The sequence below is a fragment of the Crocuta crocuta genome, unplaced genomic scaffold (assembly GCF_008692635.1).
Source record: "Crocuta crocuta isolate KB4526 unplaced genomic scaffold, BGI_CrCroc_1.0 scaffold121, whole genome shotgun sequence".
Classification (NCBI taxonomy): Eukaryota; Metazoa; Chordata; class Mammalia; order Carnivora; family Hyaenidae; genus Crocuta; species Crocuta crocuta.
Window position 1 is genome coordinate 3,088,382 of NW_027528608.1, and position 17,149 is coordinate 3,105,530.

The 17,149-nt window shown below is 45.4% G+C and overlaps 1 protein-coding gene and 1 non-coding gene across 6 annotated transcripts in view; both read left to right on the top strand.

The window, feature by feature from the left end:
- DPY19L3 (dpy-19 like C-mannosyltransferase 3) overlaps positions 1-16,723 on the top strand; it is a 75,355-nt gene extending 58,632 nt beyond the window's left edge. For 3 of the 5 annotated variants that reach the window (XM_077754632.1, XM_077754633.1, XM_077754636.1), the window contains 4 exons: positions 207-289; positions 8,088-8,220; positions 11,125-11,283; positions 12,918-16,723. In XM_077754632.1, the coding sequence (XP_077610758.1) occupies positions 207-289; positions 8,088-8,220; positions 11,125-11,283; positions 12,918-13,079 (537 nt within the window). In that variant the 3' untranslated portion in view covers positions 13,080-16,723. The remainder of the gene's footprint in view (positions 1-206; positions 290-8,087; positions 8,221-11,124; positions 11,284-12,917) is intronic. The other 2 variants (XM_077754634.1, XM_077754635.1) reach the window with 1 other exon arrangement.
- On the top strand, positions 9,217-9,323 carry LOC144223901 (U6 spliceosomal RNA). The gene has a single exon (XR_013332860.1). It is a non-coding gene; the product is annotated as a U6 spliceosomal RNA (small nuclear RNA).
- Positions 16,724-17,149: the final 426 nt, after the last annotated feature.

The following is a 17,149-nucleotide window of genomic DNA, read 5'->3' on the forward strand; positions in this document are numbered from 1 at the left end:
AAAATAATTCGGGGAACTTTTCTCAGACTTTGGCTCACTTCTGCTGGGAAGGGCCATTGTCACGGGGAAATAGTTCAGACACTCAGGTGGCGTATGTATTTAGTTCACAAGCTATATGCTGTTCCTCCCCTTTCTTTTTAATGGTAGTGATAGCTGTGGGCGTGGGGGTGGATTTTGTTTTTGTTTTGTTTTGTTTTTAATTTCAGTTCTGGCCAGGAATGATGGATGAACTCTCCGAGTTGAGAGAATTCTATGATCCAGATACAGTGGAGCTGATGAACTGGATTAAGTAAGAGGATTTTTTTTTTTAACCTTTAAAATTTAAAGTGCCTTTTAAAAGTCACCATAGACCTCAGTTGGTGTTTTCTTTTTTTCTGAATCTAACTGTGAAGATACATTCATTTCCAAGTTTTTAAACTCTGCATTTGGAAATAGTTTCTTCCTATTCAAGAAATATTCTCTCTAAGCACAATCTCTGGAAGAAGGGAAAATGCTCATAAGTTGAGGAAATCAGAGCTGGAGGATGTACCCCAGGCCGCTGGCGGCAGGGGAGAGAAAGCTTCGTAGTCTAGGCCAGTTTTACCTTCATCATGTCTTTCATTTTGAGACCATCCAGATTTTCTATTTCTACTGACACGTGAAAGTATTGTCCTACCAGCTGCGTGCACCTTTCTTTTTAACAGAGCACACTGCCCGAGCCTAGGCCTAAAGAGAGCTAAAGATACAAACTCTTTCTCTCTTAAACACCGTCATGGTTAGCATTCTGCCTGTGCTCACGGTTGCCTGCGTTCTGTTGCTTCACCTCAGCGCTCGGCATCAGGATGAGGTTCATGTGTTTGCAAGCTTTGTTAATGACACCTGCCGCCCACCAGCAGAAATCAGCTCTGCTACCTGGGGCAGCATTCCCGGGCCCCAGAGTCCCGGGCATTTCCCTACTTTGTAACCCAAAAGCTGCAGTGTGATTATTCACATGTAAATAGATGTCGCAAATCTTGTGTGACATATTCTGAAGGCATCAGCAGTATCGTCTCCATCACTTAGGATTTTAGTAGCCATATTGGCACTTGCTCATGACTACTCTTTACTAACCGGTACAGTTTAGCACTGCTTGTATATTAAGAGATGGTAAATGTTTGATAGCTTAGGTCTCTTGAGTGCAATCCATGGATTTTATAGAGATTGATGTTGAAAATATATATGTGCCTTTGGTCCCTCTGTCAGACTGGCTTTGACTGGATGCTGTATCATTTTTCGTATATTTCCAGTGCTGAGATTACTGAGCAGTGCTTTGTCTTTATTTAACTTTAAGTCATGGCAGACAATTATAGAGTAAATAATTCCTTCAGTATTTATTGTGTAAGGGAAAAGAGGGTTATTCGTAGAAAGAAAAGCTAGTTACATCTGCATTAACTATAGTCAACCGGAAATTTATGGCACGTACCTTGTGAAGGTGAGGCTGGTGGCTTCTCGTTTCAAAGTCACACTGTTGATGGGAAGAGCTCAGGGCGCCTGCTGCTGGAAGGGCCCTGAAGCTGGCGGGCCTGCCTGGGTCACTCCTGCGAGCTGCCGCCTCCACTCCCCAGTCCCTCCGGAGGGGATGAATCGGAGCGGAGGTAAGAGTGTGTCCTGGCTGAGCCCGGGCGGTCATTGGCAGGGTCAGGCTGGTGTGCTGGCTGCAGGACCTGTATTTCCTTGCTTGTCCTCAGGCAAGACTATTCATAGTGACGTTTCAGGGTCCGAGAGATGGCGGAGGAGAGATTATATTCCGAATGTAAAGAAAACACTCTGTTACTTCTCTCCTTCGGGAAAGCGATCTTCACTCCTTACTTTATCCTCTTACTTACACGATCCTTGATCCTCTCCCTGTACGTAAACATATTCTTTTTACTTTTTAAAAATTCCTCAGCCACTGGAAAGCTTTGTCTTGTTCCAAAATATCGGTCCCATTGTGATCTAATCTTGCTTGTTTTCCCTTGGAATTCTTCAAATCTAAATGATTGTTTTTGTAAAAATAGCTGCTGGGCATGTTTGTGAAATAAGCTTAAGTGATGATGAATATATGCCAAAATTGGGTCTATTTAGACACAAGATGTATTTGTTTAAATCAACATTGAAATCGGCTCTGGTCTGTAGTCTTCAATTTCAAACACAAGGGAAAATGTACTTCATATTCTTTGAACTCGCCTTGATTTCTTCTGTTTCTGAAACATAGCATATGACCTGCAGCTTTCATTTTAGTACTCTGCCTAGTCACCCGTGCCCGTGATGCTAGCAGGCCCCAGCTGCGCCGGGAATAGGCTGCGGCCTATGGAGGGTTGGTCTGAAACCGTCTGAGGGCAGCCAGCAGAGCTCCAGCGGGGACTCAGCCCCTTTCTTTTCATGTCTTCTGCCGCTGTTCTCAGACAGCATCACATCCATCTTCCATCAGGGAGGTCACAACAGCGTGTACGGGGACGGGATGTAGCTTCCATCACAGGATGGCTGCCAGGACGAGCCAGGATGAGGAACGGTGACGTACAGGAGCTCTGGGGGACACCTTCAGTGACCCTCCATTATGGCACAGGCACCCTATGTGAAGTGTTGAGAAGCGTGCGCACCACGTCTTGGTCTCTGCTCTGCATACTCGATGCTGGGCAGACCACACACCGGCCTTACACGTCACCCTTGCGCTCAGGGACACTGAGCCTCCATTTGGAGGTTAGAGCTGGCCAAGTATTCACTTGGGCTTCTCAGGCTTGGAGGATAAGTTGAAAGATTCTATCGCCTCAGCAGGAATTGTTTTCTCTTCTGTTGGAGGGGCTCAGTTGTGACCCTTTTTTGGCTCCCAGGCAGCCTCCAGGGAAGATAAAGGGCATGGTTTCAGGACACCACTTGTTAATAGGAGAGGGGCCGTTCCGAAGGGATTCGGTTTCTGAGAAACAGTTGAACACCTTAATGTGTAAAGTTATATCTGAACTTGTGTACTTATGAATTCAATTTAACAGGTTATTTGTTAAGCACACGCGATCCATAGAAAGTGATGTTAAATGTGTAAGTGTCGAGTGGCCCTCCACTATACCACCTCTCCACTAGCGCAGGCGTCCAGTCTCAGCACTACTGTCTTCATTCCTTTTTTCCATATTCTTATTATTGACTCCCAATTTAGGGTTTTTAGAGCCTTATCAAGTTTCAATTGAAAACTTTCTTATACTTCTGATTTTTAGTAATAGACATTTCCTATCTTTACTTCCTTAGAGATTTCAATTTAAGTATAAAACTAATAGAACTTTGAGATGCAATCCCTCGTTCATCAGTGAGAACACTGTTGAAATCGGCCCCAGAATCGTCCCCAGGTGAACTGGGAGGCCGCTTACCCCGCTCCTCCCGCAGCACTGGCCCCTGTGCTCCCCCGGCCGCCTGCCCTCCACACGGTGCTGAGTGCCATGTGCTCGCTTCCCGGCAGGTTGCGGACCTCCCACACACAGAGATTAGAAACACCACTGGTTGATTGATTGGTTGGTTGGCTGGTTGATATCACCTTCTGGTAGCTCCTTCAGCAAGACCCAGCTGGTACTTGTGCTCTGTGTGTGACCAGGAAGGAGGTTTACTTCCATGGCACCAGTGCTTCAGATGCCGTTCCTTTGTGCCCCTGAGTGTTTCGTTCTTGGCTCCTGAAATTCTTCTTTGACGTTGTGCGGTTAAGACACGCATGTAGATTTGGATATTTTGAGATGTGACATTTTAACTATGGGGTTTTAGAAGATTTTTCACTAATGGTAGTCCCTTTTCAGTGATGAAGCCTGTGTGTGCAATATATTCTCTATGGGACTAAGAAAACGGATCACACTTCCTTAGCACTTTATCAAAGCAGAAAGAATTACTATATATTTTAAATATGATGAAGGTTAAGTTCAGACCTTAAATGCCTATAAGCCTCTTTTATATTTAATGAATCATTTTGTGGCATTTGCATAATTCTATAAATTTTTGAAGGGTAGATAAAGCAAATGTTCACACATTATATTATAATGCTCAGTTTACCCATTAGTTCAACAGTAATTAGCTTGTTGAAGCTTAGAGCTTCAAAAGTAAATGAGACTATTTGTTCAAAATGCCATCAGGTCTTCCTGGAATGACATTTAAATTATGTAATGTAAATCCGTTTGACCTGTGAGTCCTTGTCATTATTTAGTGACATTTCTTACAGAATAAATTGTTTGCAGGTTGGGAAGCCTGCTATAGAGCTTGGCAGAGGGCTATAAAAACAAATTACCCTTTCATTTTATACATCATTTGTTCAAACATTGGTAAAAATTGCTTTGTTTTTCTATAATAGAGAAGTGTCATTCAATGGTTAAAAGCACATTAGCTGTTTTAGACACAGACCACAGACTGTGTCAGCAGAAGCATCTATGCAGGAAGAACGCCCAGCGTCACACCTGTCCCACTGCGTATTTGAAGTTAAGGACAAAGGGTGCCTTTTCCCTTTGCCTACTGAGTTCACCACAGAACGTATGACCCACAACGAAGCCAGGTTTTTAAAGTTCAGAAAACGTGTGATTGTTTTTCATTTTGTTCCACTTTGCTTGTTTGCTGTATTTTGCACATGCTTTATGGGTAAACTTGAATATTTCAACTGTGAAACGTCCCAGGTTTGCCATGGGGCTAGCCTATAAAACCAAGTAACTAGAAGAAGACAAATAAACATCATCTCTGCTATGCTTAGAAGTCCCTAGCTTTCAAAGAAGTACTATTTCTAGTTCATTTCTAGGCGTCGGGGTACTTGTATTTGCTGCTTTAAAATGGAGCCAAGGGAAAACTCTGCTAATGGTCGCCAGGATTCTTGCACCAGTGGCTGAGACAGATTCCTTGACTTTGAAGCTTTCTAACTCTGCTAAAGAGGCCAAAGTTAAAACATATCATGGAAGAATGTGGTTTACTTCATTTTTCTCGCAGCGCCTCTAAACAGTCTGGCGCATCACGCACCCTGGGGGGAGTGGGGCAGAGGCGCTCTCATGCTCTCTGAGCACCCAGCAAGGAGAGGCAGGAGAGGCAGGAATTGCCAGGAGTGAGCTGAGTCCGTGTGTTTCGTTTCCAGGATCGCTCAAGGTGCACAGAAAGCACTAGTAAATAGGTACTAGACAAATTACTGGTTTATTCCCAAGTGTCTGTCTGTAATGGGAACAGAGTCTGGCTCTGTTAGCTTATTGGCTAGAAGGCTTATTGAAGCCAGGCTACCATCATACCATGTTTGCCAGCCCAGCACACAGTAGGCCCTCAGTAATATATTTCGACTGAATAAAGAATAGCTTTATAGCTTCCCAGCAACCAGTGGAGGACTTTGGACATTTTAAACCTTTGTGAACTACGTCATTCATCGAAGCAGTATGATTATAGTCTACAAAGAGATATGAAACCTGGGTCATTAACCGTTGAGTAGATAACAGATCATAGGTCAGTCACCTGTGTCCGCCACCGTTATAAAATACACACTGGAAGCAGCTCTGTGCCTCCCCCTGACGCTGCCTCCTGTTCCAGCCCGAAGTGGTGATGGTAAGAGCATCTGAAGATTTGAATGGATGTTACCAGCTCTGCTGCAGATTTGTCACCTGTGTGGGAAGGCCAGGCTGGCATGCTTCAGGTAGTAAGACTGTGAACCAGGACAGCCCGCCTGCGGCCAGCTCCTGCTGCTACCCCGTGCTCTGCCAGACCTGGAGACCGGACTGCACTTCTTCAGTTCAGAGGCCCCCAAGGCTCCACTTCTGGCCATTATTTAATATAGGACATCGTTATATTATTTATTGCAGTGGAATGGGTTAAGCCAGTTAAGAGTATACAAAAGGGAAGGAAGACTGGCCTGAAAAAACAATGACACTTTAATTAATATTTGTCCATATTTATTCTTTAGCAATTATTTTTTCAAGTTTTCCATTTTTTCATTTTCTTTTTTCTTTTCTTTTTAAGTTTATTTATTTTGAGAGAGAGAGAGAGAGAGAGAGAGAATCCCAAGCAGGCTTCGTGCTGTCAGTGCAGTGCCCGATGCAGGGCTTGAACTCACAAATCGTGAGATCATGGTCTGAGCCGAAACCAAGAGTCGGACATTTAACCCACTGAGCCACCCAGGTGCCCGTTTTTTTTTCTTTTTAAATTTTTATTTAAATTCCTTAACACACCCGCAGTGTTGGTTTCAGGAGTAGAATTCAGTGACTGATCACTCACAACACCCAGTGCTCATCACAAGTGCCCTCCTTAATGCCCATCACCCATCTAGCCTGTCCCCCAGCCACCTCCCTGCAGCACCCCTCAGTCTGTTCTCCATTGTTAGGAGTCTCTTAGGGTTTGTTTCCACAGGGGACTCCTGCAAGCCTGGCGCGCCGTGACGAGGGTGGCACAGGACGGGTGGCCCAGACTAAGTGCTTATGTGTCAGTTGAATTAAACTAAAATCTCCCGCTGAGGAGGACTGCACCTTCACGTTTTGTCATTGAAACTCTCCTGACCCGCTGACTACATGGGACAGATGTCGGGAACTCCCTGTAAATTGCCAGTTCAAGAGGGCAGAGCAAACATCTGTTGGTTCTTGCGCTCTTGGGTCTGCTTGTTAGAACGATAACCTCCCACCCAGCACAGTCAGGCTCACTGAAAACCCTGTTCTATACTAGTCCATACACTAGGCTCTGGCGTGCGTAAGGGAGGACGCAGGTCACCTGTCGTTTCTGTTGCCCATGGGCTTTCCGTCTACATTTCGTCACTTGAGAAAGCCCATTGACATCCGAGTGAGAGGGTCATTGTTAGAAAACCTGAGTCCGTCAAGTAAGTTCTGAGCATTGCAGCGTGAACGGTAGGAGGTACCACGAGGCCTTTGTTGGATGGCATTCAGACCTGGTCTTAGCATTGCGCTGAAGGAAACGATCATCCGCGTGCGATACAGGAATGTGATGTGGCTTCTCTTAGGAACTTAGCACCTGGGTAGGTTTCTGCCCTGATCACTCCAAAAACGCCAAGGAGAATGGCCTGCTCTGGCTTTTTCTAGAGTATGTCGAGTTTTAATAATTTCAGCGAGACTTCTCAAAACCCTCTGCATCCTCTCCCTCCCCGCAGCAAGGCCAGGCCGCTCTTTTCTCAACACAGGGGGGGCGGGCGGCCCTCTGCAGGAAGCACTGCACTGAGGACTCTAGAAGGGCGCTCAGGTTCTTCCCGATAGACTGACACCTCGCTGATTTGCGAGGCGCTCCCAGGTCTCCAAAAACTGGAAGGGAATTAAAATCAACTACTAAGATTCTTTTTTTCCAGAGGGAAAAGGAAAAACGGGCTCACTGTAAGCAGGGGGTCTTCCCTTGATCTTCCATCCTTGTCCCTCACGCCCCTTGGGGAGGCAGAGAACCCGAGCTTGGTGGCTCTTAGCAAGACCATGATTTAATGACACGACAGTGCCCGTGTTCCTTCAGCTTCCTCAGACTTTTATAATCAGGGCTAAGGAGAGGAGCATGGGAGATACTGGTGTTTCCACATCAGAAGCGGGGTACATCCCCATACGGAGCGATAAATTTTTGCGTTTTTAGAATCTTCTGTGTTCTCTTGTTTCTACTGACTTTTTTTTCTGGAAAGCTCATTATCATAATATCTGTGACCTTTTTTCTTGTTTCAGATAAAACCCATTGGAATTGACTCGTGATTAGCTGCAGTTTCTGGCTTTATAATTTCTTTTACTTTAGGCAGGCTGTTAGTTAAGTTTAATGCAAAACGGAATGACAGTTTTGTAAATTCCTTTTTGTCAGAATCTGGCCCTCTGGAGCAAGAGTGGGAGGGGATGATGGGATTTAGCCTGGAACACTGAGAGCCAGGAGATGCCTACATCCTAAGATCATTCATTATAAGAGTAAACCCATCAGAGAAGTGAATTAATTAGAAGTTTCCCAACCATTGTCAGGAACAGACAGGAGAGGTTTCACAAAACAATTTGCAGACGTCCAGCAGCCTCCTGTGTTTTCCCCCGAAGTCTCAGCCCTCCCTGACGCAGCCGGGCGATTCTGGGAGCGCCGTGTTGTCATCATTGCTGTCTTTGAGGAGCTCTTGGCAGTGGAGTTAATTCAGACTCTGAATCTTCTAGTGCCAACACCCCAAGAAAGGCTGTGTTTGCGGGGAGCATGCAGTTGCTGGCCGGAGTGAAGCTGTGCACGGGGAGGACCTTAACCAACCACCCGCACTACGAAGACAACAGCCTGAGAGAGCGGACCAAGGCGGTGAGGGCTCATCTGCACCTTCCCTCGCTTCTGGCGGGCCGGCGTGGCTCCCGGCCGCTGTGGGTCATCGGGGGCAGGGGGGGGGGGGGTCGGACCTGAGGCACGGGGCCTGTGCCCCGAGTCCAGGTGTTGCCCTGCCCCACATCCATTAAAGGCAACATATCTATTCCTCTTGCTTAGAGTAACAAGAAAAACAGCTGAGGTGTACAGAAAAGAGCACTTAGGAACAAAACCCTCCGAGCTTTTGGATTAGGGAAAGAAAAGGAGTAGAGGCACACAGGTCACTTATTTTACGGACCATTGTGTGTGTGTGTGTTGGTGACGTAGCCACATAGTTCAAATTTCAGAATAAACAAAAGGGGACTCAGTGAAAAGTCTGCATCCCACCCTCTCCCAGCTACTGGTCCCATCACAGGAGACAGGTGCCTGTGTGTCTTTCCACAGGCATTTCGCGCATGTACAAACGTGCACACACACGCATACACACTGCATTCATATTCTTTCCCCCTCTTTTACTAAAGAAGTAACATACTAAATCTTGGTTTCTTTAGCACTTAATATACTTCACAGCTCATTTCATATCGTTATTTTTTTTAACTAGTCCCTTCCGTTTTTTTTTTTTTTTTTTTTAATTTTATTTTTTAGAGAGAGAGCATGAACGGGAGACAGGGGCAGAGGGAGAGAGAGAGAGAATCATAAGAGCAGAGCCCAGCACAGGACTTGATCTCACGACCATGAGATCATAACCTGAGCCGAAACTGAGAGTTGGATGCTTAACTGACTGAGCCCCCAGGCGTCCCCCATATCCATTATTAACAGCGTTGTATTTTGAAATCTACAAAAATTTTGTTATGCAGACATAGCATATTTTATTTAACCATTTAGGCTGTTTCCCTGTCTTTTGCGATTATGTACACAGTGTTCCAAATGGTAGACTTGTATGTGTATCACTGTGCGCAGATACAAGTGTGTCTGTACATCAGATTCTTAGAGATGGTACTCGCTTCGGCAGCATATATATTAAAATTGGAACGATACAGAGAAGATTAGCATGGCCCCTGCGCAAGGATGACATGCAAATTCATGAAGTGTTCCATATTTTTAGGAGGGCACTTGTGGGGATGAGCACTGGGTGTTATATGGAAACCAACTTGACAATGAACTATTAAAAAAAAAAGGATTTTTTTTTAATGTTTTATTTATTTCTAGGAGAGAGAGAGACAGCGTGAGCAGGGGAGGGTCAGAGAGAGAGGGAGTCACAGACTGAAACAGGCTCCAGGCTCTGAGCTGGCAGCCAGCACAGAGCCCGACGCGGGGCTCGAACCCACGAACCGCGAGATCATGACCTAAGCGAAAGTCGGACGCTTAACCAACTAAGCCACCCAGGCGCCCCCAAAAAAAAGATTCTTATAGATGAAATAAAATAGGGCAGAAAGTATGGCCATTTGTGACTGAGCTAGACAGTCCTAAACTGCCCTCCGTACAGATCATACCAGATACATCCCAGCGAGCAGTGCAGAGCAGTACCGGTGTCCCTCAGCCCTCCAGCAGTGGGCTCAGACTTTCGTGTTTTGAATGAGTCATTTCGTAATCTTAGTAGCTGAAAAGTTGCTGAAAAGTCTTGTTTTGGCATGAGATTTAACTAGCCTAAAAGCACATGATTTTTACTAAGTCCCCTGTTTTTTATGAGAATCCTCTGAACCTAGATTCCTGTGAGCATGGGCATTTTTCAGTTGGTACAAGTGTTGGAGATGGGCCCATGTTAGCTGGAGGAAGCAGGGAGGGCACCGGTGCCACGGACCCGGGGTGCAGGTGGGAGGCGGCTGGTGTGGCCCGGACTCTCAGACTCCGGAGAAGGCGCAGAGGGGACGCTTCAGGCACACAGGGGGCCCCTCCACGCGCCACCCTCTCCAAGATCCAGCCCTTGTTTGGGACAGTTTTGTGCTCTGACAGAACGCGTCCTTAAGATCCTGGCACCCTTCTTCAGTCATGGACTTCAAGTCCTGGGAACGGCTTCAGTGCAAGGCCACTGCGAAGCGACGGTGAGGATGGCCTCCGGCTTTGTCGCAGAAGCGAGCCACCTCCCTGGTGCTTCGCTGTCTTACAGGCACACCATCCCTCGGCGCCTAGTCTCTTCGGTCAGAAACACATCCTTAGACATCAGTGTGCAGGGGAGGAGTCAGCACCCTGTCCATGCTCCACCCGCCACCCCCACAACACACACGCACACACACACACTCTGTGCCGTCACCTAAGGTACGGGACGCTGTTGGGGAACTGGAAGGAGGTGCCCCCACTGAACTGCCGCTGGTGCTGCGGGAGCTCCTGCTCCAGGAAGCCCGAGAAAGAAGGCTGGGGCCCCTTCTGGTCAAGTGGGGGGCAGCCTAGCACCGAGGACCCTATGGCGGTCCTTTTCCACAACTGCCGTTGTCAGAAGCTGAGGATCCTCACAAGTAAAGGGCCCCCAAACCATACTGTCATGCCCTATGGACCTTTTTGTGTGAAAAGACCCTTTTGAAACATGGAGATTGTGTCTACTCTGCTATTGATCTACCTCAGGGAAGCATCCTTAGAATGGGCACCTACAGATGAATAACGCCCAGTAACACATTCTAAATCCACATCTGTCTGGCGTCTAAAGCCAGATGTACTCAGCATGGCTCACTCTCCTCTTCCCAGAGCTGAGTGGTTACAGTAGTCTTTCGGAAATTTCCCCCCCACGCCCCAGGACTGCAGAGGAGCAAGTGGGCCGCATGGGAAGTGCGGCCTAGCTCCGTTGGGGAGCTAGGGGCCTGGGTCTTAGAGGAAGCCGCTGTGGGATGTTACCTTGTTAGCTACTCCTCCACTGACTCCCTGGCAGTTGAGTGGTATTTTCCCCTATGCCACTTTCATCCCGCTTTTCAGGTGTATCAGATCTACGCAAAGAGGTCCCCAGAGGATGTGTACGCCCTCCTGAGGTCCTTCGGCGCGGACTACGTCATCCTGGAGGACAGCATCTGCTACGAGCGAAGGCACCAACGAGGTTGCCGGCTGCGAGACCTGCTGGACATCGCCAATGGGCACGTAAGCATGTCCCCTCGCCCCGTGCGGGACTCGTGGGGGGAGGGGCAGTCTGACTCTCTGTACATTAGAGAATGATGTCGGGAATCAAATACCCATCTCACAGCATCCCACACGGTTCCTGGCTCTGGCACTTCACTGACGGCCGTGGAGGCTGAGCGAGGGGACAGATAAGGGGGTTTCAGGCCCCAACTTCACGTTAAATAGAGCAGCTCTGTCTTTAGCTGATTTGTATCGTAAAGCTCTGTATAAAATTCATTTTTAATTTTTTTAAATGTTTTATTTATTTATGAGAGAGAGAGAGAGTGCGCAGGGGAGGGTCAGAGAGAGAGGGAGAAACAGAATCCAAAGACAGGCTCCAGGCCCTGAGCTGTCAGCACAGAGCTCACCGTGGGGCTCGAACCCACGAATCATGAGATCATGACCTGAGCCGGTCAGATGCTTAACAGACTGAGCCACCCAGGCGCCCCTAAAATTCATTTTAAAAGGTTTTGCCGTTCAAAGCAGAACCTCAGCCTCTTAACTCCACTGCCCCAGAGCATCATTTTGGCTGGCACATGAGTATGACCATGACAGCAGGGCCCCTATCTCCCCTTCCAGGCACCACTCCCATCAGTCCCCTTTGCCCACTGGCACCATGCCACCAAGATGGCTTTCTGTGGCCAAGTCTACACTCCAGAGCAGAAAAACAAACTATTTCTCCCTCCAGCCTTCTGTGGCGAGTGTTCTCGGGGCCCTGCCAGGTCTCAGATTAGCACAAGTAGAAGCTTTTCACCCTTAGAGGTGCTGTGTGCTATAGTTATCTGGTATAAAAGGTGATAGATATTTAAGAAACAGGTGGGGGAGAAAAAAACTCGACTGAAAAGACTGTACAGAATTTGAGATTCAGAACACTTAAGATCTCCTCTCTCAGCAAATCTCAGGTATGTGGTCCAGTGTTATTAGCTGTTGTCCCCAAGCTGTACGGCAGAGCCTCGGAACTCAGTCACCTTATAACTGCAGGTTTGTCCCTTTAAGTAACATGGATGTTTGAATTAACTTGATTGTGGCAGTCATTTCACCATGTCCATGTGTATCAGATCATCAAGTTGTATACCTTAAGTATATACAATTTATGTCAGTTATGCCTCAGTAAGTCTTGGGGGTGGGGAGAGAGGGGGTAGAACACAAGATTCAGATCTGTGCCCAAGGACGGTAACTGTCCGTAACCATCTGGAACTCCTGGGAGGTACAGACCAAAGACACGCGTTTAAATTTTGATTTGCATGTAACTTTTTCTAACTAGGCCGCCTGCTGAGTTGGAGGGTTTCCTCCGGTCCTAGTCATTCTTCTCAGTATTTTTGTGAGATCCACAGCGTGTTACATTCCTATGAACAAGGGGATCCACGCTTGCTTCTTGCTTTGCCCTTAAAGGGGATAAGCGAGTGACATTGAACTCTCCAGCCATGGTTTATACTTTGTCAGGGCAGAGAGGTGGGCCAGATCACTGTTAAGCAGCCACTGGCGTTGAAATAGTACGATTTACGTGCAGCTAATGTACCACTCTTAACGAAGCCCACGCCCAACTTGTTCCTTCTTCTCTTGTCTCTTATAAATATAGTTTTTCCCAAGTTGTATTTGGTTTTGTTTTGGTTTAGATGATGGATGGCCCAGGAGAGAATGATCCCGATTTGAAACTTGCAGGCCACCCTCGCTTCTGCGAAGAGATAAAGAGAAACCTGCCACCCTACACAGCATACTTCACTAGAGTGTTCCAGAACAAAACATTCCATGTTTACAAGCTCTCTAGAAACAAGTAACCAAGCTCTCTGTTCACTCTCTATTTTTGATACGTGAAACTCCATCCCGATGAAACTCAACAGGTAACATTTCATACGTCGTTAGGGTAGCCTGTACCACAAAGCTGTGATATAAGTAAGCTGTAGGGATGTTTACATAAGCGTTACCGTCCTGGAGAGTATCTCACACAAGCGTCAGTCTTTTTTGTCCTGTTTCATTAACGTTCTGTAGCCTAAACGTTCTCAGCTTGCTAAGAGTGATCTGGAATTTTGGGTGGTGGGGAGGACAGGAAGTGTTCCATAGGAGCCTGGACAGACACACATCATGTTGCAAACCCAGAGGCCGTTTGGGATTTGACCGAGCTAACTGGCTTCAGACCGCTGTGGTCGCATTGAATCAAGGCGATGCGGAATACGATTCTCTCACATTGTTTCATTAGTGAAGAACAATTGGTGGCTTTTTAAAAAGCCCTTTATCGTCCTGTTTCACCTAAAAACTTTTATAACGGTTTCCAACTGTCATGCTTTTAATATTTTTTTTAAAAAATCATGTTAGGCCTTTGTATATATCTAAAACCCTTTGTCGCGCCCCGTCTGAACTGTGCTGTTTCGCACGTCCGCATATGCCTCCTACCCGTGCGTGTGGGTCTGCGTCTGTACACGCACGCGGGTGCATGTTTCAGTGCCGGATACAGAAAAGTGTGACAAATTCCTTATGGTGAGTCCTTCAAGGAGCAAAACTGTTATGTAGCCAAGCAGAATTTGTTACTGTTTCGTGTTATTTTAAAACCTATCGATACTACTCAACCTATCCTGCAAGTAAGAACAGTTTTCTTCCTTTCTTACTCATTTAAATTTACCAGGTTTGCAAAATTTTGTAAACTTTTTGTTTTTAGCCTTTGTATTTTTTACAGCCTAGAACCTTGCAAAGTCTGAATATTTTTAAAACGTATCTTAACTAACTCACTAATACAGTATTTTTGGCAGAGAGCGTTTTCATACCAGATTTGATTTGTGGTCTCCAATCTTGCTGTGAGGGCCTGAGTAGCGGGATTCTTTTTCTTACTAAAAGGTAACCAAGTGCCTGTAAGCCATGCTTGTTTGTAAAAAAACAAAGAGATTGTGTATACATGTTCAAAAATTTTTTGATAATTGCTTTTATAATTAATTTCTAACGATGGGGACATGTAAAAGTTGCTGATAAAAGCATATTGCATGTTGAATTAAATCAAGATGGCTAATGAAATTAGCTTTCTCCCCTGTACTTGCCAGTTGGAAATGATTTAAAGGTTTCTCCTTGCAGTTGTATTGAAGTAAATTACCCCAGGCATCGAGACAGATCTATCACATGTTTAAATGATTTTCTATTCAGTTACTACTTATTCAACAGTATTCAAAAAGAAATCTTACACTGTCCCGTTGGACTCCAGGATACTCGACTTTTTAAATCAAAACTTAAATTAAAAAAAAATGACACTGGCTGGGTTACTAAATTATGCAGCTGAAACTCCTGAGTTATGTCTTTCCTGTATCCCTTAATAAGGTTGGAGACCACTGCAGTTTAGGATAATACAATAATAAAACACTGTAATCAGTACTAAAACTTTAATTAAGCCAGTGATGATGCATGCCCGGCGTGGCTGACAGCACGGGTCAGTACATCCTTCAGCGAGTGCCTTACTCTTAATTGAAACGAAGCACATGTAAGGTACATGTTAAACTGTGTAGTTTTGTTTTTAAAGTCCTCTCTTACCTTCCAGATGTATCTCAGTTTTATTTTAAGTATTTCTGTAGGCTTTCATCTCAGCATGGGTACGTAGAGTCTCAGTACAAGAAACATGTACTTAAATGTTTATGCTTCCCCTCCCCACCATGGCGGCACGCTGTAATCTTCCTCAGAGTCCCGGTGCCACTGGCCAAAACATAGTGTTCAGTCTTCTGTGAAAAATATAAAGTGCCAAAAAAATAGTCTCGCAGGACAGAATCCACACATTTGCTCTTCCTAAAACACTGTGACCCTGTAGGGTAGACATGTTTATGTCCTGATGACCAAATCTGTCAACAAGTCAGGTCAGACATTCCTAGCGCTCGTCAGCTATCTCTTCTGTGCCCCTCTTGTTGGAGTCCACGGGAGGACAGAGGGAGAGTGACGGACTCCTGGCTCTCTACCCAGCCACGGCTCGTCCCCTGGGGCCGTCCTCGCTCCCCGCCCGCAGGTCTCGGCCGCTCTGTTAATATTTGGCAATGGCCTCACATTGTGGCTGGTTTCCGTGGGCAGAATAACCACTCGATTTTGCTTCAGAGTTAGCATTCAGAAGGACCTCTACGTACAATAAGTGCTCTTAATTATCCTCCACTTAATGTGACTCACCGGCCTCCCCGGCGGTCCCCGTCCCTCCTGGAAGCCGACTGACCACCGCTGCCCAGTGTCCGCCTGCGGCATGTGCTCCGTCCCGTGAGCGCTGTGCCCGTGCACAGCTTCTCTGCAGGTTCCGCTTCCTCCTGGGAGTACGCTGTTCAACACAGACTGAGGAGACGAGGGTATATGAAAGAAAGGGTTATTTCTGGGAAAATTAACTTGAATGCTTTGGTAAGATATGATAAAGGTTGAGTTGCTAGTAAAAATTGCTTTTAAAGACATTAGGTGTGGTTGGAAAATTACAAAATATTGGGAAAACATAAAATTCCAGAACATTTCTAAGCTTAGATTGCTTTATCGATTTAAGTCCTTATTCCACCTTTAAAAATGTCTAGACTGATGAGAAGGTATTAAAATGTACGCAAATCATATTATTTGTGTAATTTACACAAGAACAGAACTACAATCACTGAACCCTTGTTGCAAAGGAAGGGCCTTGGCTTCACAGCAGAAGGTTAGTAAATGAATGGACAATTATACATTTAAAGTTATGAATCCTGCCTAAACCTACTCACTTCATTAAATGACTTGATGAAATGACTGACCCTGATCACAGTGGCTAACAGAGATCCTACCATAGTTGAAAAGTTCCAGTCACTTTTATTACAGACTTGAAAAATAGGGATTCATCAGATATATTAGCCAGATGTGTACTTAGGTATTTACCTAGGCCATTTGTTGTCACTTAAAGATGATTTTCTTGAACTTTGTAAGATCCGCCAAGTGTGCGTGTGTGTACGTGTGCATGCGTGTGTGGGTGTGTATGTGTGTTGGGCAGGTGCCGCCACATGGCAAGGATATGTGTAGATATTTCATCCGGTCTGCATCTTTACTTCATGATTAACTAAAAATGTTTATTCTGATTCCACACGAACTTAGTTGAAGACATACCAGTTTTAGCTCACCTTTAGCCAAAACCTCCCTGAGTTAACATAGAAATATTACATTTTTTAAATTTCCTTCAAACCTTGGGATTATTAGGAAGATATTAAAACGTTCTCAGATCCTGTACGTTGCGTAGCATTCTCTCATAGGACTTCTGTATGGCAACCTTTTGACCTAGAAGAGAGTGCTTATCTGTTGATGGAAAAAAGCTTTTAAGATGAGAGTGGCTTGCTGTCTTGTGGCAATTGGCAATTGATTTTCTGTATTTAACATCCTAAGGGTAAAATCTTACAAAGAGCTTTTATAATTTGTTGTACTCAATTGTACGGAGATTATGTACTAAATAAAGCTCTTTTAAAATACACAAGGTGAACGTGTTTCCTTTCTTTGAAGGGCAGAAACCAAGAGCCAGCTTATTGAAGTGTATGAAATGTGTCCTAAATGGCGTCCAGTCACTAAAGAGGGGTGTGGCAAGGTCTTAACTGGACTTGGTAATGTTGAAGGAGTTTCTTTTTTTTCATGGAATTTGGTTTGATCACTGCTTCCTTGTTTTACTTGAATCCCAGGGTTATAGTTTAGATTTAGAAGGCTGCAATCAGCAGGATTTATCCTCCAGGAGATATATGCTATTTGTTTTCATTTTTGAGTCATTTGCACTTCTTGATTAAATTCTCAATCTCCAGTAAGTTGGGAAGACGGGTGGTATCTATTTTGGTAAGAGTTTATAGATAACACGTGTGCTTGACTGCTACACTGTCCAAAGCAGATATTAAAATTTGAAGCAGAA